Source organism: Asterias amurensis, chromosome 9 (genome assembly GCF_032118995.1).
Source record: "Asterias amurensis chromosome 9, ASM3211899v1".
Classification (NCBI taxonomy): domain Eukaryota; kingdom Metazoa; phylum Echinodermata; class Asteroidea; order Forcipulatida; family Asteriidae; genus Asterias; species Asterias amurensis.
Genome location: NC_092656.1, coordinates 11,740,402 through 11,761,716, shown reverse-complemented (window position 1 = coordinate 11,761,716; position 21,315 = coordinate 11,740,402). Strand labels below are relative to the sequence as shown.

General features: G+C 38.9%; 2 protein-coding genes across 3 annotated transcripts; one reads left to right on the top strand and one right to left on the bottom strand.

The window, feature by feature from the left end:
• The first annotated feature begins 21 nt into the window (after window positions 1–21).
• Window positions 22–9,459, top strand: LOC139941836 (uncharacterized). Of its 2 annotated transcripts, none has more exons than XM_071938461.1 (13): window positions 22–167; window positions 1,605–1,726; window positions 2,373–2,515; window positions 3,342–3,401; window positions 4,312–4,422; window positions 4,885–4,996; window positions 5,376–5,486; window positions 6,295–6,393; window positions 6,645–6,818; window positions 7,329–7,420; window positions 8,325–8,403; window positions 8,729–8,759; window positions 9,326–9,459. In XM_071938461.1, the coding sequence occupies exons 1-13, from the start codon at window positions 132–134 to the stop codon at window positions 9,350–9,352; spliced, it is 1,197 nt and encodes a 398-aa protein (XP_071794562.1). In that variant the 5' UTR covers window positions 22–131; the 3' UTR covers window positions 9,353–9,459. The 2 variants fall into 2 exon arrangements, with proteins under 2 accessions (XP_071794562.1, XP_071794563.1); XM_071938462.1 differs by having other exon boundaries at window positions 53–108.
• LOC139941838 (centromere protein H-like) lies at window positions 9,396–20,121 on the bottom strand. The gene is made up of 7 exons (XM_071938463.1): window positions 20,055–20,121; window positions 18,371–18,543; window positions 17,608–17,709; window positions 16,588–16,659; window positions 15,819–16,009; window positions 14,836–14,938; window positions 9,396–13,759 (listed from the first exon to the last, which is right to left on the bottom strand). The coding sequence occupies exons 2-7, from the start codon at window positions 18,538–18,540 to the stop codon at window positions 13,612–13,614; spliced, it is 786 nt and encodes a 261-aa protein (XP_071794564.1). The 5' UTR covers window positions 18,541–18,543; window positions 20,055–20,121; the 3' UTR covers window positions 9,396–13,611.
• Window positions 20,122–21,315: the final 1,194 nt, after the last annotated feature.

Below are 21,315 nucleotides of genomic sequence, written 5' to 3'. Positions count from 1 at the left end.
CATTTACATCGATGATGAAAACTCTGGATGTCAATGAATTTGTGTAATGTCTATTTTTATTTTGTATGAGTTAGTCTATTTAGGTCTTTTGTAACACTTCATTGTTAGGTAAGAACACATCTCGATCAGACATGGAAGATGGCGAAGAGTTACCCCTTTCGATTCCCGTGAGTTAAACTGAATCCGGTCATGATTACTTTACTTTACTACTGGCTGCCTTTACTTTATTTGATTTGACATGGATGGGGTAGTACAGTAACTGGGGCGCTGTTTACTTCTTTTTTCGAAATTTTGACATTATGGGTCGGACCGATAATGTCAAATGAGTACAGCGCCCCAGTTACTTGGTCTAACAGTACAGCAGATTATGACACTGAACTGAATACACACGTCGTCTGATGCTACAGACAGAAAAGTACTGACTGAGCTGAGTGAGTGCGGGTTATTTGTGTATGGGGTATGATTATTTGATTAATTCGTGAAGTTTACTACGTGTTTTAAAATAAGGGAACCTACTCAAAAAACAAACAGCTAGGCCCCAAATTAAAGTTTAAACCTAAGTTATACACCTCCTCACCCCTTCCTCTGTGGAGGATGGTTACACTTTGACTTTCTCACTGTCTCTTTTCTGTATCGTTAAAATTGTTTGACTTTGTGAAGTATGAATTCCAGATCTTGGCCACATAAGTGGGGCTGTGGATAATTTTCCGCACGTCGCCACCAATTTATCCGCCGTTAATTAACTCCAAAACCACTGAATTGTTTTCTTACCTGAGAAGAAAGAAAAAAAAAAAAAAAAAAAAAACGGCTGGAAAATGGTGGCGAGGTCGTAAAATTTGTCGGCGGCTGTATATATGAGGGTCCTATGATTATTTGGAATTGGTCAGTTTGTGACCAGCAATGGACTGGCTGAGACATTCAATATTACACGGTAAAGACGTCATTATCAATCATCGTATGTATTTTGAGATAATCCTAACCCTCGATCATCACTTGACAACCCTATTAAGAGTAAGAGCTTCATGAAGATATCGCAAATGGATTATGGAACTTGGTGCTACACTTGGCGCAGTGGTACATGCACCTTTCTGTGCCATCCACCACTGGGACTCCTGTTCGAATCCTATCGGGACACTATTTGTATTGGTATTTTTCAGTCCCTACCTGACTGCGTGGGTTTTCCCTAAAAAAGTTCCCTGGGGTTTTCCTCCCACATCTTAAACTGAAACTTCTTCATTGTGTTCGCAACTTGTCGATATGCTAAAAACGCTTTGACAAGTAGCATACATGTAGATGTACACTGTAGTTGCAATAATCATAACCGTCCATCCTCCTGAGAGTCTATAACCATTGGGAGGATTGAGCGAGGGTTACGATTAATGAAACTGAGAAAATAGAATCAGCTGATTGCAACCAAAAGGTTATGCAAAATATAGTACTGGCCTGCAGTGACATTTCAACCCAAGCAGGGTCTTTCTCGATTGTTGAAACTCTTACTACTGCTAGAGACAGACTGTTTCCTTTCGATTAGTCTATTATTTTGTTATTATAACAATTTAACCATGGTCTCTTTTTGGATTGGCTTTTATCATGTTTGCTGACAGGTAAAAGCGGTATCTGAACACTTTACATGTCCGGTTTGCATGGAGAAACTGAACAACACATACATCACGCCATGTGGTCACCGCTTTTGTGGTAAATGCATCAAGGAGTGTGTTAATAGGAGGTAGGGATGAGCAGTCTTTGTGGTTTTCATTTTCACCAGGGTCCAATTTCATAAAGCTGTTGAGCAGAAATCACTGCTTAGCAAACTTCTTTGAGACTAAGTTATCAATTTAGACCCCCAACTGAGACCTGATGTTGTGTTCTTTCCTATTTTGTCAATGACTTTGTTTGTGGGAAGTTTCAGGTTGAATGGGTTCTGACTGGCACCCCTGAGCAAAGATATCAAGAAAATAGGGAGACCGCCAACAAAAGGCACTTTTAGATAGCTCAGTTGGTAGAGCGCCAAATGTAATTTAGATGTTCACTGATTGTGCAATACTTGTTTTCTACTTTTCAAGATCGGTTTGGTTTGCGGTAGCACCTGAACACCATGTGTGTATCTACATTCCAGGAAGACTATGTTCTTTGGAGACCTTGTCTTGCTTTGTATTCTACTACGACAGAGTACATTTTTCAGAACTGAGAAGTCTCCCAAATTCAGAAAATCTACTCCTCTGCGGTAGTAGTTATAATATCAAAACAAGTTCTCAAAAGTACAATCTACCTTGGAGTGGTATCATGTTGATACCTCACCATTCCATTGCCCTTACAAAGTTTCATATACTTCAAAGATTGTTTTTCTCTATCATTGGTGTTTCTTCCTCCAGGTCCAAATGTCCAATTTGTAATAAGAAAGTCTCTGCTGACAAGTTGTACGCTGACTGGGCATTTGACAATCTCATCAAAATGGTGTCAGTGGAAAAGAACAAAGCGGAAGACAATTACTTTGTTAACTTGATACAAGAAGCAGGTAAAGGAAATTCTGAATCATTTCTCATTAACAATACTCCTCTTTAAGAAGCCCAGCAGCCGATTTCACAAAACGCTAGGATTAATCCTATTCTTGAGTTAAGACAAGAGTTAGGACGAGGAGGATGGGTTCAATGCGTCCTTATGTCACTGGATGCAGAATTTCACTCATCTAAAGTCTTGATGGTTAATCCTACATGTAAGTTAGGAAGAGTTTGGTGAACTCCATGGCTGGTCACTTAAGGGTCTCGTAAAAATTTATCCAGGACAGGTAGTTGGATATCAATGAGAGACTTTTTGAGACGCTGGCGGCAGCAGACATAGCGGTCCTTTCTGCAGCTCTGAGTGTATGCGGACATGCTCTGTATTGCGCACAATGTACACTGATGAGCACGTGCACTAGATTGCGAGAACTGTGAGAAAGGACCGTCCAAAAGTCTCTCATTCTCTGATGTAAAATTTCTGTTGAATTTCCGTTTGACTGTACTTGTAATGTTCATACGTGTAAAACATGGTTTTACTTGCTGAACATAATCCTCCAATGCACTAAAGACATGCTCTTTGCAGAAGCACCCTGCTGAGTTCTCTGTGGTTTGACTTGCTGGTTAAATCTAATTTTTTACAAACTTGTGGTTTTTGAGTGATCTTGGCCCCATGGCTTTGCTTACATGTACATGTGCCTAAAGAATTGGTGTTTACGGAAACAGGAAATTCTGCGCTCTGGGCACATTGCCTTTTTTCTGCAATCGTGTTCGTTCTTTTTTTTTTCATTTTTGATTTGATAAATAAAAGCTTGTTGACGATTTGATGTTGTTCTTTTGTTCCAGCTCATCACAGTGGTGACACAAATCACAGAGAAGTCTCCCCTATTGAAGGCACATTACAGAGTAAGAATCATGTATCCTGTTTTGTGTCATGTCCTGGCCGAGCGGTTAAGAGCACTGGGGTGGATTTCACAAAGGTAGTCCTAACTTAGGACTAGTCCTAGGCAATGCTAAGAGATAGGACTGGTCCTAAGTTAGGACCAGTTACTCATCCTAACTTAGGACTGGTCCTATCTCTTAGCATTGCCTAGGACTAGTCCTAAGTTAGGACTACCTTTGTGAAATCCACCCCTGGACTAATTTTGTCCAAGTAGGAAGAATCATCTGTAATTGGAATACGCAATCTGTGAAATGTATCTGATGGAAATGTTTCACAGGTTCCAGTTTAACATATGTGACAGGTTCTACAAAAATGAGTCACTTTAATTGTCGCACAACCACCTTTCCAGTACAGGGCTGTTGAGTGATGGGACGGTGAATAAAATGCTTCTTAAGGGTCTATTTTTTTCACATTATCTGAAGAAAAAAAACTTTGTTTTTGATTGATAAAGGTGAATAAAACATGTACTTTTTGTTCATCCTAGACCTCAATAGTTAATGTTTTCACCAAACAGGCTGTTTCCCCAGTATGGGTAATTTTCAGATTGTGACATAATCTATTTTTCAAAAGGCCATATCTTTTGAACCAAACATCATACAAGTGTGTAAAGATAAGTCAAAATGAAGCTAGGTGTATGCTCTTTTCAGCTATGTGTATAAAACCCAATAAGTCAACTGTCCCCCTTGTGACTCATTTTTGCAGAGCCCATCACATATAAATTATATCGTTATCCATAACCACATTAATAATTCAAAGTGAAATTATTCTCAAAATGCTTTACACTATCGAAAGCGGCTTAGCTTACTAAGCAAGTATATTTCCACAGGGTATACCTTACCTTTTATATTGCCTTGTTTGTCCACCCCTGAACAGAGCATCTCAAGCTTGGTCTTGCCGCCCATGAACAGTACTTCCAAGAGTTCAAGAGAGAGTTTACCCAGCGTGTTCAAACAGTCGAGACACAAATAGCAGCATTACAAGGAGGTAAGTTTATTAATCCCAGTTCCATAATGCGATAATAATATTGACGTAGTTTATAGCGCAGGTCTCTACCAACAAGGTACTCAAAGCGCACAGTCGAGTAAAAGTCACCATTTGGGCTCTATCAGGGTATGGTGCACAGTCGAGTAAAGTCACCATTTGGGGTTGATGCTGACACCCCTAGCGTGTTTTTCTAGCAAATAATTTACAAGGGGTTTGTCTGAACATGAGTGTCAGAGTAAAGAGCAGTCACTTAAATACACATGTAGAGCACAGTTGAAAGGGATAATGTTGTGTAATGTTACGACCAAAGTAATATTCTTTGCCCCATAATTAATAGAACTATTTCATCTATCAAATTATTCAAAGTTCACGGATCTGAATTGTTGGTAGGTGTGGTGGTGCTCACTTTCTTCTAATGAATCATTGTAAAATGATGTTTTATTTATTACATATCAAAACAAGGTGAAGATGACGTGACGATGGCAAAGTGTCTACATGAACTAGAGGTTAAGAGACAAGGCCTACACGCCGAGCTCAGTATATGTACACAGTTATTGGTGGATGCATACGACAGGTGAGTCACTCTAAAGCCATTGGACACTTTCGGTACAGAATTTTTTTTTTAAGTTCACAGATTTACAAATAAGTTACAGGGTTTACAGAAGGTAGTGGTGAAAGACTTCTCTTGAAATATTATTCCATGAAATGCTTTACTTTTTGAGAAAACAATATCAATTCTCGATATTGAGAATTACAAATTTATTTAAAACACATGTCATGAGCCAGTGAAACGTGCAAAAACAAGAGTGGATTTTCCGTTATTTTCTCCCAACTCAGATGACCGATTGAGCCTAAATTTTCACAGGTTTGTTATTTTATATAGAAGTTCATATATGGTGGTTCATGAGTGAGTACATGTAGTTAGTCGGTTTGTGTATTTGTATACAATTAAGGTATCTAACAGATCACTTGCCTACTCCGTCACTACTTCCTGTTGCAATATCAGTACGACTGCAAGACAAGAATGTTGTACTTCAAGACGTCAAGCTCAAACCTCATAGTAGGTGAGTCTAATCTGAATCATCTAAAAGATCTACACAGGCAAAGCTCAACATTTACACTGGACTGTAGGTTACAGGCCAGTGTTTTTAGTTTTGGGCCAGCACATGGCTCACTATTGACCAGAGACCAGTGTGTTTAGTGTTTGGCCAGTGCATGGCTTCACATTTAAAGGAACACATTGCCTTGGTTCGGTCGAGTTGGTCTTTGAAAAGCGTTTGTAACCGTTTGTTATAAAATGCATATAGGTAGAAAGATGTTGTAGAAGTAGAAAATAATGATCCACACAAACTTTCCTCGAAATTGCACGGTTTTCCTTTTACCTCGTCGACTAACACAGTCGGCCATTTAAATGGCCAACCGTGAAAGTTTGCGAAGTAAAAGAAAAACCACGCAATTTCGAGGCAAATTTGTGTGGATCTATGTCTTCTACTTTTCAAACATCTTTCCAACCATCATTACCATATGCATTTTATAAAAAACGGTTACAAACGCTTTTTATAGACCAACTCGTCCGATCCAAGGCAACGTGTTCCTTAAATAATGATATGTTTTTTATTTAAAATAAAAAAATAAATCAATTATTTAAACGCCTTCCTTGTCACAGACTTTACGAAGCGCTGTACAATGTTTTTAGTGTTTGGCCAGTACTCTCTGGTCTGAAATTTTATTTTGGATGGTAGGCCCAAGGCCAATGTTATAGTGTTGGACTAGTACAGAGTTCAAAATGTACGCTGGGACTGCAGGCCTGAGAGCCCGAAACCCTCTTGACAATTACATTGACTTGATTCGTTCTTGTGATGTTTTTTTTAGTTTATCCGATATCAAAGAGGCAATAATATCAATGATGGAGGCGAGGGGAGATCCAGTTATCAGCTCATTGGATGAGCAAGTGCAATATATTCTTCTCGGGTGAGTATTAACTGGTTTCAAATTGACTTTGCCTTCAAGATGAAAATATCTTAAGATGCAAGCAGTCGACCCTCGTTATAAAGAGAAGAAGGGCGTTTCAAAGTGCCAAGTATTTTTACTGTAGGTACATGTATACAAAGCTGTTTTCGGAATTATGTTTTGTCGTTTGGTTATTTTATGCAATGTTTGTTTTGGGGGGTTTGTTCTCCTGAAACTGTGTACTCTGCAGTATAATCTTTTCACTCTTTCAGACCATTTGAAAAGGGGCGTGTAATTTCCAACGAGTTTGTACAAGAGCTGTCATTGGCTGAAGCAGAAAGGTCGGACGCTATCAGACTCCTACCCGTAGGGTGTCATCCAGTATTAGACTTTGCTGTGAAACCTGGGAGCGAGGTTGTACTTGTTGGCCTGGTCAAACTAGAAAGGTCAGTCATGTTTGTGTTTTGTTTTTTATTCAAGTTTGCCCTTTAACCATGTTAACAAGGTTATAAGCCAATCTTGATGATGCAAAAAATAACTTGGGGGGGGGGAGCTAAAGGTAAGAATTCATATTTCTCTTAAAACTGTCTAGATTGTAAGATGGAGGGAAACATGCACCAGGCAAGGAGTTTTAGAGAGTATGCATTACTTGAAAAAAAGCTGGTGGAATGGCTCTTTGTTCTATATCTCAGCAAAACCAAGAGTATTGGTGAGAAGAAGTAGACAATAGACATAAATGAAGTTTCTTGTTACGTAAGCCAAACGGTGTGCCACCTACTAGCTTATTATCGAGCCGTGAAATTTGTGTGATTCCTCCACAATTATCTGCCAGCGGCCATGTATATTATACAGAATACATCGGTGTAAGGGTAGAACCAAATTTTAAAGTTAAAACATCTATTGAATCTCTGCAAAATGCTTGCAAGAGATAGATAACTTTTTCCTCTTTGTTGCAGTGAGATGCCAAAGCAATGTTTCGCTAGTACATTTGACAAGGACAAAAGGCTCTCAATGGATTACTTCACTTGTAAAGATTGTGCTTTCAATTGTAAGTACCATTAAGATGTTTTTACTCCCACAACCCCAGACTGGCTAACTTGGCATTAATTTTGTACTATTTTGTCATTAGTTGGGCCAATTAAATCAGTTCGGTTTACAGGTTTAAATGCATTTTGTATTGGTTTACAACACACCACGTGACCTTCAATTTACCTCAGTGACGTTTTAAGTTCGACTAAATTAAAGTTTTGGAAGTTAGCTTTGAAGTTGTGTTGGCCTCGACTGCAGTCATTGTGTCTTAAATTGTAGTGTTTTCGAAAGACGGTAGTGACATACGCTACTGTCAATCTAGGTTTTCCGGTGCTCAATGATGTTGTACCGGTGCACTGAATACAATGATGTATAGTTAAACAAATATAACAAGATTTCTTTTTTGTGAGCAGTCGATATTAGCTCCCTGAGATATTGAAGAAGTACCGGTTCCCTAGTTCCCTCGGATTCGCCTCAGGAACTAGTTTGTTACTTCCGATACCATGGGTCGCTAATATCAATTTTTTTACCCTAAAACCATGTTATATTTATAAATGACTGTTCACTCGGATTTGTTCTTTTATTTTTTTATTTTATCAATATAAACCACAAGGGAAACTGACTGGGTAAACTATGAAATGCGTTTTGAGGTTGAACAAAGAATTGAGTTTTGAGGTTGAACAAAGAATTTACTAGAGTGGGATTCAAACCAAAGACCTCCGGATTAACGTGCCGGCGCTCTACCAACTGAGCTATCTGGCCTAATAGGCGGTGTCCCTATTTTGTCGATATCTTTGTTCAACCTCAAAACTCGTTTTTTTATTTTGTTACATTGCACATTAAATTGGTGATTGTGCACTCATTATTCTTGTTCTGTTATTATTATTTACTCTGTTTTTTTCCCCCATTGTATTACATTGCAGGGATTTGTCAATCTTGTAAAGACTACTGCCACAAAGACCATCAGACAGTTCCATACATTATGGGCCATCAACCAACGTGGTAAGAAACATTTAGATTACATTTAACTCTTTCATGCGCCGACCGGTCGCTCGCGGTTATATCCCTTCAGAAATGTTTATAACACGAAAGATAACGATCGGTGACCACGCAATTTTCAGAAAAAGAAAGAGGACTCTTGAGGGCACTACTGTGACCTGTTTTTGGGGTTGCCATTTGTAAAGACGAGGAACAATACATGTATGTTCAATTTATCACTTAAATATATAGTGCATATAACTATAAGGGGCGCAGTCGTTCTTGTTAAAAGATTTTTGAACCAAACATTTGAAAAATGTAATCCAGATTTTATTTATTTTATCTTCAGGGCTTGCTGTTACTGTCCCAGAAAGAAAAAGGCAAGTTGAAGACCATTTATTTCTCTGCAGTTTCTTTTTAAAAGTTTTGATGTTAACGATATCTACTTTTCTCTATAGATGGATTGCAATGTGTGTCATCGACCGCCATCTTTGATGTATTAACGAGGGAAAAATCCCCTTGCTAATAATACATCAAACATCGCAGTCAATGACGCGTATTGCAATCCATCTATTGAACATTTAGAAAGCTGGGGAGTGTTACTGGCTCGCACTTCAACCCTAGGGCGCATTACTTGCTTTTGAGAAAAACTCTGTGAGCGAGCAGATGGGTTTTCTTTAATTTGTTTTGTGAGTAGCCAGCAGGGCCAGTTAAATAGCTTGTCATTTGACTTGTCCACCAGCTTTATTTTCAACATTGAATTTTGAACGTGCCTACGGTGTTTTAATTAGCATTTAGCCATCAGACCATTTTCTTACGGAGACGCTGCACGCTGCTAGGGTTTGAAAAACATGAACAGTTTGTGCCTTGCTACCACAAGTCATTTTCATTTGTAAATAGTTTCCCATTAGCTAATTGCTATTTTTCTTGTTTTATTCTTTTTTAGTGTCAACTTGGAAAACCAACAAACTGAGTGTGTAACATATCATGAATACACAACATCAACTGTTGCATCTGCTAGAAACGTGGGCTGAAGTTGGATGTTCACTTCAATGTTTATTTTTAACATTTAACTCTTAGTTGTCCCTGTTTCGCCATCAAGCATGTCAAGCTACATAATTATGCATTTCATATACATGTAGTCTGTACTTATCAGGAACGGAACAGGGGGTTTTGGGAAAGGGCCGGTATTCTCACCCCCTTGTGATTCTGCTCAACTCTTGGTTTGTTCCGAACAACCAAAGGCAGTGATTGGGAAAATCAAACTTGTTTTCCAGTGATCTACATGTAGCATCATACAGATGAAGAGTTGGCAATTGATAAAATTGGTTGTACATGTAGTTAGGAGCTGCTCTAACCTTAATAACTACTGGTCTCTCATCAAAAAAGTGGTCGTTCCACTCGTGTAAACGCGTTGCATACTTGCACGCTAACGTTTACGCCCTTTTTAGATCGGGTGGACAATTGGTTGCGCACAATGGTTTCTGGCTGGCGTGTTGTGGCAGTGCTGTATAGTGCATTGGACTCAAGTTCCGGTTTCTGAGTCTTCAGGGGGTGTGGGTTATCATGTTACCAAAGACCCTGTTCATGAAATTTCATTGTGGAGTACCCCAGTCTTTAGAACTTTCATATGGAAACCTTATTTTGTCCTTGGTCTCCATAAGGTACTGAATATTAGCACACACACACACACAACTCTGTATTGCAGTCACCAGGGATGTGACAGGCCGTTCAAAAAGCAAAAACTGAACTCTGAGCACAAAGCGCAAAAGCATGCAGGCTTGAAAACTTGCGAGCATGAAGCCCAATTATTATCATTTATATTATAGTTTTAAAAGCCCTACTCTGCACTATGGGGCTTTATGGAGGAATCACATCCCTGATTCACTGTGTAAAACTTCCTTGGTTTTGTACCATTAAGGAAAATCAAATTTGTCAACACTGTGAATAGCACTGCGTGGACGTGTTTAAGTCCACATTGTGTTTCAGTCCCTACATTATGTGGACTTCTTTATCTCCAATGTCAAATCTTTGTACAGTGGACACTATTGGTATGTAATTACTCAAAATAATTACCAGCATACAACCTCACATGGTAATTAGTAATGGGGAGAGGTTAACAGTATAAAACATTGTGAGAAACGGCTCAATCTGAAGTGAAGTAGTTTTCGAGAAAAAAGTTATTTTCCATGAATTTGATTTCGAGACCTCAAGTTTAGAATTTGAGGTCGCGAAATCAAGCATCTGAAAGCACATCCACAACTTCGTGTGACAAGGGTATTTTTTATTTCATTCATATTTCGCAACTTCGACGACCAATTGAGCTCAAATTTTCACAAGTTTGTTATTTTATGCATATGTTTAGATACACCAAGTGAGAAGACTGGTCTTTGACAATTACCAATAGTGATGTGTCCACTGTCTTTAAAACACATAGACAAGGCAGACACTTCATGTACATGCAGATGCCCCTTCCACTTTGCTAGCGCGACATATACAAATTCCGGTGTATAAGACTTGAGTTGCAAAGCCAACAGAACTTGCCAGGTATGGTGAATACATGTACATGTGTCAGTATTTTTAATTTTTATTATAAATTTACTTTCAATGAAAAAACTTCAGACCAGTTCTAAAAACCTTGTTTTATGGGCAATAACTATATATATACTGCAGCATTGTGCTAGAAATTTTAGATACATGTAGGGTAGACTTTCAAATCTACAACCTCGCTTTAAAATGCACTGAACACTATTGGTAATTACCCACAATTAAAGCATGGAAACTTGCATACTTGGACACAGGCAATGGCAAGCTGTTGATAGTAAAACATGTTTAGAAACGGCTCCCTCTAAAAGTATGTTATTTTTGCGAAAGAGGTTTCTCGCTCAAATAATACTATACCTCGGGCTTGAAGCCTTTTTTAGGCATTTGACAATGTTTTTGAAAGTACACAAATTCATGTAACAAGGGTGTTTTTGCTTTTTCTCTTGCAACTTCGATGACCAATTGAGTCAAAGTTTTCACAGACTGTACCGCATTTACCAAAGGTGTCCATTGCCTTTAAACAATGTAAAATGCCACTGTGTGTTCGATGTGCAATTTTCATGTGCAATTTTGTTCAAGAACCAAAAGCGTTCGCTAGCTACATTTCAAATTATATGTACATTGTACATAGCAAACATGCAGTTTGTACGTGGCTGTACGGATATTTTTTAAATCATTCATGTATTTTCATATTGAATCAAAATACCATGATACTTGACCTTTTGACAATTGTTGTGTTGTATAGACCCCACTTGTTTTTGATGTTCGATGACGTAATGATTCAAATTTCACTAAGAAAGAGTAGGCCTATCGAATAAAATTACATTTTACGCCATTTTAACATGAGGTTTGAGACTTTTTATTTTCCTTGCACTTTCATATAAGGACCCTTTTAGAATATTAAAGATGCTATGTCAGATTTTTGGCCCAAACATTAAAAAATAGATTTTTTTGAGTGAATGGTATTTCAAAGAGTATCACCCGCTCTGACAATAAAAAAGGTTTAACTTTCACTTTTAATGGTCAGGAACCATGACAAAAATTTAAAACGTTTCTTATAAACCACATAAGAATTGGTCACATGATACATTGTCGGGATCCCGACAAAAAACTAATTTTGAGCACTTTTTTCACTGCTACTAATAATTGGCGGACTTTGTCGAGCAATGGCTTAAATGAAAGCTTGTAACTTTCTCGACCACCATCAAAATACCTATTGAATTTTTAAATCCAAATTTTTGGGTCAAATCGGCCAAAAATCTGACATAGCATCTTTAACATAATTTTCCTTTGTAAGTTATTAATACATATTTTCATGTAATGAGAGAAGTGTATAAAGCAAGAACCCAGAGATAGTTTACTGTATATCTTTGTTTTCCAGCCATTTGAGAGAGAATGTTGTACAAATCTTTGAATTGAACTAGATTAATAAACCCCTTTCTGAAGAAAACCTCTTGACAAAAAATTTACTAACAATTAAAAAATATGTACAATTTATAAAAAACACTAAGGTTATTTACATTGAAATAAAAAAACATTTGATTTAGATTATAATGTTCAAAATCTTGCAGTTCATGTTATAAATTATTCCCTGTGTATAGACTCAGCAAGTTTCGCGCACATAATTATTCAAACTCCTGGGACCAAGTTGGTACTGTGTGCGTGTACCCTTTTCTTCAATCCTTTCCGTTTTTAACACAGTGTGCGGCTATAAAATTTCAAGCAAAAATGAACTCGCTCTTGAACACTGTAGAAGCACAGCAATTTCTCTATGAGGAAAGTGTAAATCTGTAGTAAAACTTTGCATAGGGGACTACGGCAAAAGCACAGGGTAAGAACGCTTGTTGTAGAGTACGCAAGGTAACCCTGATGTTTCTGGTTCACCTAGCATGACCCTTATTTACTGGTTTCCTTGAGCTCCTGAGCTACAGTAATCAATGGTGCCTCACTTACATGTACGAGGCATCCTTGGTGTTGTTATACCCTACCCCTTGGACTTGGGTCGTCTATACCATCAGTCTCCTCTAGGTTCCCTCTCCTTCCCTGTGCTTGCCACCAACTGGTTCAGTTCAGTGAGCACACACTTGCTGCTCACTCTAACCCCTACCCCTTAGACTTGGGTCGTCTATACCATCAGTCTCCTCTAGGTTCCCTCTCCTTTCCTGTGCTTGCCACCAACTGGTTCAGTTCAGTGAGCACACACTTGCTGCTCACTCTAACCCCTACCCCTTAGGCTTGGGTCATCTATACCCTCAGTCTCCTCTAGGTTCCCCCTCCTTCCCTGTGCTTGTCACCAACTGATTCAGTTCAGTGAGTACACTCCCTACTCACTCCCAGTGGGTTTCAGTTCAGGTTTCTGTCCCACTCAAGCCTACACATAGCCAACACACTTCACCGTCCCAAGCCCAGCCTCTAGTTCCCACTTTCATGCACCACTGAGCGTAGCACCTACATTGTAAGCAGCATCATGCGACAGAGTCCAGCATTCTCCTGAAGATAATCGGAGCATACTGACTGAAACGTTGAATGGTTAACCACTGGTTTAGAGTCAACACTACTCAAAAGAGATTCACATGGTGTAACTTCAAATCTCAGTATCAAGTATACACTTAGTTCAAAGCCAGTTCTGCTACCAACTCAAGCAGCTGAATGGTTTAAATGTTTGGTCTTTGCCTCAGCCTTTGCTGACTACAGTTGGACAGGTTTACCGAGTCCGAGCATGACTTCTTTAAGATCCTTATCCTCCGCCCAGTTGACTCCGCTCCCAACAACAAGACCCTGAAGAATGTTACGACCGATCGTGATGTGGGACAGGATTCTGTTGATCTCTTCTTCACTAAAACAACAAAAAGTAAGAGAACCGTCTTCAGGAATTTGAAAGCCACCGACATTATGGGTGTGTTCGATTAGCTTCCCTGGGTCAACCCCAGTCTGCCCCGATACGTTTTAATTGCTTTGACAGGATTCCAGGGGCTCACCCAGGACAGCCCCAAGTGCCCTGCTTGTGGAACGAGTCACTTTGGGGCTGCCCCTAGGTGCATGATGTCACCATGAGAGGGTGAGTGATCGTTCAATTAGCTCTTGTCGGGGGCTCGCCCGAGTGAGCACCACGGTCAACCCAGGGAAGCTTTTATCGAACGCACCCTATGTTTTCATTGTTATGTGTTTAAAGGCAGTGGACACTATTGGTAATTACTCAAAATAATTATGATCATAAAACCTTTCTTGGTGACGAGTAACGGGGAGAGGTTGATGGTATAAAACATTGTGAGAAACGGCTCCCTCTGAAGTGCCATATTTTTCGAGAAAGAAGTAATTTTCCACGAATTTGATTTCGAGACCTCAGATTTAGAACTTGAGGTCTCAAAATCAACCATCTAAATGCACACAACTTCAGGTGACAAGGGTGTTTTTTTCTTTCATTATTATCTCGCAAGTTCGATGACTGATTGAGCTCATATTTTCACAGGTTTGTTATTTTATGCATATATTGAGATACACCAACTGTGAAGGCTAGTCTTTGACAATTACCAATAGTGTCCACTGCCTTTAAGGGAAGGTTTCCATTTGGCCTACAGCAGCTTTCAGTTGAATAGTATAGAGCACATTGGAAATCATTTCAAATGGAAGTAATGTTGTTGCGTAAAATAAGCTTTCAGTTCAAATAGCCCAAAATTTGAACATGTTGGTAACATTTCTCAGATTGTGTATCTCATTAGGTATTATTTTTTCTACAATGACAAACATGCTCCCAACGAATAAAAACAGTCAAATTAGTTTGAGTGATTTTGATCAGGTTGATCTACAACCGTGGATAATTTTATTGTACACATATGTACCTCCATCTTCAATGTTCAAGATTTTTTTCAGGTACTATGGAAATTCTGAATAAAAAAAAGAAACAAAACTTACGCCTGCTGTTGTTTATCGTCGTCATAGTTACTGGCTTGTTTCTCCTTTTGCTCATTTATCTGAAGCAGTTCCATCATCACCTCCCGATTCTTTTTCTTGTGTTCTGTTAACATGATGGATCGGGAAAATAAAACCATCAAGCATCCAGTTCGTTATTTATTTGTTCACAGTTAAATACAATTGTAGAACCTTGTTATTCTGCTCCGCAAAATCTTTCTTTTACAGATTTCGGGCCAAATATTTTTTCCACAATGTTTTGGGGGACAGACGTAAGGCAGATGTGAAGGGAAAATTAGGGGTTGTACAAAGTAAACAGATTTGTTTTCATGTTTATTTTATAATTTTTCTGATGTTTCAGCCTGTTTAATTGAATAACGTCTGGAGCAGACTGTTCTATAACTAAACTGCTGCATGCAGCATGCTGGAAAGAGCGGAACCATACAATTTGGTTTTGATAACTGTGAGAGTCAGAAGGGACTTATGCGTGATGATCGAAAATTTCCAGCCGTTTGATACTTCTGAACTTAACTTTGAAATGATACTTCTGAACTTAACTTTGAAAAGATAAATAGGACCAATGCCATGGATAGACTGATATTAGTGAAAACCAACGTTTTGAAATCTATTCTAGTCTGTCATCTGTATTGGTTTACCTCATAGAAATAGAACCCGTGTGCCATTGTCCGTGTGGCTTCGTTGTGAGACCATTTTTATGGCCCATGTACCCTATTTTTTTTTATGTGTGTATTTTTGCCATACAGTAGACGTTACACTGACCAATGAAAGCACATAGAAGCGGTCTATATGCAATGCCATTTTGCCATTCACTCGCGTCACGTGATGCTCATTTTACCATACACAAGTGTCACGCCATGAACGTTTTTCCATACACACGTATCACATGGTGCCGCTACATCGCGCCCACAGAAAACAAAGAGAGTGGCCAAGTTCAGCATTCTCCAGGATATGTTTCTATGGTTTACCTAGACATTCTTTCCTCACTGCATCCAGTTCCTCTTGCACACGCTGGCAGACCTTCTGATGACCTATGACCTCTGTCACCAGTTCAATCTGCTTTGAGGTGGAGTCGTTGAACTTGTCTCTCTGCTCGAGGGATGCCTGGTTGCTAGAAGCGGGGAAGAGGGTCTGCAACAGGGTATCACTGAGCTGCAATCTGGTCAGATCAGAAACAAACAAAACAGCATATTTAGACTACATCTCAGGCCTGGAATTACACTTAGGCAACGGAGGACATGGCTCTTATTGCCCCTAGTGTTGGCCTTGGTGCCCTTCAAACATGTCAAAAGTCTCCCATAGACTTTAAGATTGTTCAAAGGGAAGTGCCCTTTGCAAACTGAAAATGGCCTTGCCCTTTCAACATGTTCAAAAAGGAAATTTCAGGCCCGACATCTACATATATGTACAGGCAATTGCCAGAGTTTGGCATCCACTGTTTCTTATTTTCCTAAACTGTTCAAAAGAATTTGTGACTTTGGATCAACCATTTGTGTTCATTCCAGTCTGAACTATGAGACAACCTATGAAAGGAGCAGGGCACAATTTCATAGCTCTGCTTACCGCCGAGTTCTGCGCTTATGATCACCATTATCCACTTACCAAGCAAACATTAACTCTGCCCTAGTTGTGTAAGCAAAGAAAGCCTAGTAACGTGGAGTAAGCATGATAGAAGAGAGAGGAACTATAAGTCAACCTGAATCACAATTTCACATGCAGAGAAATGTTGAGACTTACCTTTTGACTGCAAGTTCCTTCAGAGAGTGGTTTGTGGATTCTTGCAATAGTTGTTGTTGAAGTCTCAGAGTCCTACAAGAACATTTCAAGAACATAACATTAACATTTCACATATTATGTTTAGTAAATAAAATAATAATGAACAATTTTTATATAGCGCAAAATTACAAAGAAGTTTCAAAGCACTTTTGGAAAGTGAAAGGGTGAAAACTAGGTGTGTTGAAAACAAAAATGACAGAAAAAAAAGAAGAAGTAAAATGCACGCTTTGAAAATACAAGCTAGCTAACAAAAGGGTGTCTTCAAACAAGACTTGAACTGTTCTAGAGAGGAGCTTTCTTATAAACTAAAATGGAGTGAACTTAAGAGTTTAGGAGATGCAACCGAAAGAGTTTTTGTCCACTCTTAAAATTGTTGGCAACATACAAAATGTACTTGGTATTAAGTACAGCAGCTTAAGAAAGCATTTTGAAAATCATTTCACTTTGAAGTAATGTTGTTATGGACAAATGTATCAGATTGTATTCCCCAAAGTCTGAATCTGAGAAAATCATTCAGGCAGATTTATTTAGATATAGTCGCCAATCTGGACATGGCCTTTGAAACCTAGAGACCCTGGTTCGTCTCAGAACCAAATCTTCTCCCTCAGGGGATTCCAATCGCATGGTAGTTAATGTTACTCAAAATACCTACATGTACAGCGCTCAGATCTTGCAACAATATTTGATTAAAAGGTGTCGGCTACAATCTATTTTTTTCCAGGTGTCGTTGCCACCCACTCCTGGGGCTGAAACAGGATTAGCCCCTTTACAGTCCATAGGGACATAGGCTTGGGCATATTCCATCAGAAGCTTGGCTTAAGTGTCTTGCTTAAGGACACCAAATGTCACGCCAGGACTCGAACCCACACTCTGCTGATCAAACACCAGAGCTTGAATCTGGTGCTCTTTACAGCTTGGCCATGACACTGCCACAAAACAATTACATTCGTAAAGTATTCATAAAATTCATAAAAATTATACCTTTCTTTAAGTTGATCTTGATCTTCTGATGTGTTGGAGATTCTTCTGGCTTCCAGAGCAGATTCATAATCACGCTTGACTGTGTCCAGCCACTCCTTGTAACTAAAAACAAAACAATTTCAAACAAATTTGTTTAAAATTTGGCTGACCTCCGTAACAATAACAAGGTTTAAGTTTCAAGAGTCATTTATTTGCCACAGTTTCAACAAATTAAAAGACATTATCACTCAATTGATCAATCAGCTGGAAGATTACAACCTTCCGGAATATCCAAATACAAGTTAGAACTATAGATGTGACCTCTTATGTCACTCGAAACCCATTTAATGATTCACGCACATACAGCAAGGCAAAACCTTTGTGTTTTGCCAGCCAGCTAGAAAGTGTATGCAATCTTACCATGACTACGCATCTTTTATGCCTGGCAAAAAATGATGTATACAGTGTTTTGTCAACAGAGGGCGATTTTAATGTAAACATACATGTAGGTCACAACGTCTATACATCAACACAAAAATGACAATGTGATCCAAATATATAAAGCAGAGCTTGTAGGCAATGGTCCCTAATGGAAGTAAACATAAAATCTTATATTTTATGGAGATTGCACTGTCTAATTCTTATCAACTTTCGATAATGATGAAAGGGGGCAGTGTAGGACCAGTGTAGTATCTTACCTGCCAGAATACTGAGAGAATGTACAAGGTCACACTTATTGTAAACAAGGTTCACATGGTCTATTGCTTTTATCATTGTTTCTTACCCAATGTATTGTTGCAGTTTCTCATCAGGCTTGCCTGCAGGTTGGCTGACAACGGATGGTGTCGTGTTTAGCAGTGACAGACTCGCCGACGAGGTCGTCTGACTCAAATTACTTTCTTTGAAACTCTGACTCAGTCGATCAAAAACTTCATTGTGGGTGGTGTCTGCCATGATCTGTATTGAAGTAATGAAATAATAATGCAGATGAAATAAAAAGAGACACCACTTGTTGCGGCCGAGTGGTCTAGTTCATCTAGTTGAGTCTAGGGAAAAGTTTGCTAATGGCGCCACCACTTTGTCATCATCGATATGAAATAATATTGCATCTTGTTTATCTCAATGAGATATCCCTTTTTGTAAAAATGAGTGAGAAAGTGGTGGTGCCATAAGGAGAGTTATCTGAGTCTAGTTGAGTCGTTAACCACCGGTTCTTTTCATGGCCACACTACTCAAAGAGATATTCACACTGTGTTACCGCAAACCTTTTTAGTCTACTTCCATCTACTCCTAGATTTTTTACTACATCATTTCTTGAGCCTTGTTTCGCAATTGTCTGCTAAGTTCTACTGAGTAAACTTTCACAGTGCAAAGTATCAAATCTACTTCTTTATGAATAAAGGAGTAGTTAAAAAAAATTTAAAAAAATCGCATAATTAATAAATACAAACTTACGGCAGTTGTGAACTAGAAAACTGGTTAGTACAATATGAAATAAATAATGGGATTTGTTTAATATAGTACCGTTTATCACAGAGTTCGAATTCAATTCAATTCAACTCACTTTATTTCCAAATCCAAACAAATAAACAAAACGAATAGGTGTGAATAAAGATTAGAAATATAATTGTTTTACAAGCATATTTGGAATGATGACAATACTTGAAGTAGGCCTATATTTTATAAACATTTATAATACAACATCAACAACAAGAAAAGGAAAAATATAAATTACGGAAAACAAACAAAAAACAAAACAGAGCACAAGAAGGTGACTGAGTTGGAGCATTGAGGAATCCTCCATGGTTTGAGGGGGCCCATAAAAAGCATAGAATATTTAGCTTTCGAGTAGGCACAAAGGAGTATTGAGCAATACTTCTGTTTATTTAAGTTCTAAACATATTCAAACTACAAAGAAATGGCATTAAAAATTCAAATTGAGTTTGGCTTGATTTACTTTACACTATATCTAGAAACTACTGGGGAGCCTTGTAGTTTTTAGAAGTAGGTTCTTCCTCCGTGGTTTACACAAGCAAGTCGAGCAAGGATCTGTTCCTTACTACATTTGAATCCTGTACATGTTCCTCCATGGTAGCACTGACTGACCATACGGAACCGACCATGGACTGAGTGAACAGTCACTGTTAGTGTTAGTGTTGAGCAAAGAAGCACCCGTCTGAGCTAGGACTGACCAGTGAATTCGTGTGTGAGTGACACCGGTCATGCTGGTCACTGACAAGTGACAGTGACACTGACACTCATTCATTCATGCTATTGCTAGTGACTAGCGCGCGGTGGCGGTGTGCGAAGTGTGGGTTTGAATGAATCTCGGTAAACAGCGAGTTGTGTCTTTGAGTTACTAAATGAGAATGCTCCTCATACGTTTATGTCATAAAATGAATATAGCCGAGTAACGATTGAAGTAAAAGTAGAACATAGACAGTAAAATCGTTATTTTGTTTACTCACCACTTTCCCACCAGCGGCGCGGTCCGATCAACTGAGAACAAAATTTGAGCCCAACACTAAATTTGGTGTTGAGCACCAAATTTAGAATTACGTCAAAGACCGTCACTTGGCGAACAGCAAACGCGACACGCATCCAGTGGCTAATAAACACAAAGCAAACAGTTTCATTATTATTTGTCACTAGCGGGATGCCACGCTTCGCGCGGCACCCCGCTAGATGATGAAAATCCTTTACACAAATATTTCGAAATGTAATATTGGTGAAGGTGTTACACGCCTCTTTCAATATTTATGCATGGCATCATAATTCTAACCCAAAATGAAGCTATTTCGCTAGTCCGCCACTACTTGCAGTGGCTGCGCCCACCTCGTTTTGGGTTAGACGATGTACCTTGCATACTTCTAAAAACCAGACCTACCAAGTCTCCCGCATTAGGCGTGAGACTCACGCAATTGGGCTGTCTCACGCTCACACGCACAGCAACCATTTTCTCACGCATTGGGGCCAGACCGGGGGGGGGGGGGATAACGTCATGCATTACCAAATCGCGCTCGTGCGTACAAAAACGCAATCCACAACGTTTGCATAATCTTTAGATTGCACGCAGTTTATCAGAATCATCATTTATTTTGCACAAACTTTGTACAAACAGAGCACAAATTTTCAGATTGCGCACGCTTTTGTTCTTCCAGCAGGTTCAACTAAAATTCGGCAGATCGCAAAACGCTTGATGCACAAAAGTTTTTCCCGATTCACTTAGCAAACTCGTTAAATGCGCACCACTAGCGAAGACACAACAGGCAGAGGAAGTGAGCGGAGGACTTTGGACATCATTTTTAGTAAATTTTATTTTAGTTTGGAAGGAAATAATCTGACACAATTGTACCTCATGTTAGTTTTAATTACTATGAAGAGGTTTTTGATGCATTTTGGAACACTTTTTTGTCCATAACTAAATTTTTGATTTAAAAAGAGGTTTTTGATGCATTTTGGAACACTTTTTTGTCCATAATTAAATTTTTGATTTAAAAAAAAAAAAAAAAAAAAAAAAAGAAGTTTGGCGGCGATTTCGAAAGGCCTTCTAAAACTGGGAAGAAAAATGGGGGGGGGGGTGGAGCTTTGAAAAATCTCACGCATAGCTGGCCTCTGGACTTGGCATCTCTGGAATTGTGTATGGTTGTGTATATTCCCATTGACTTGTGTATGGTTGTGTAGTTTCCCATTGACTGGTGTATGGATGTGTAGTTTTCCATTGACTTG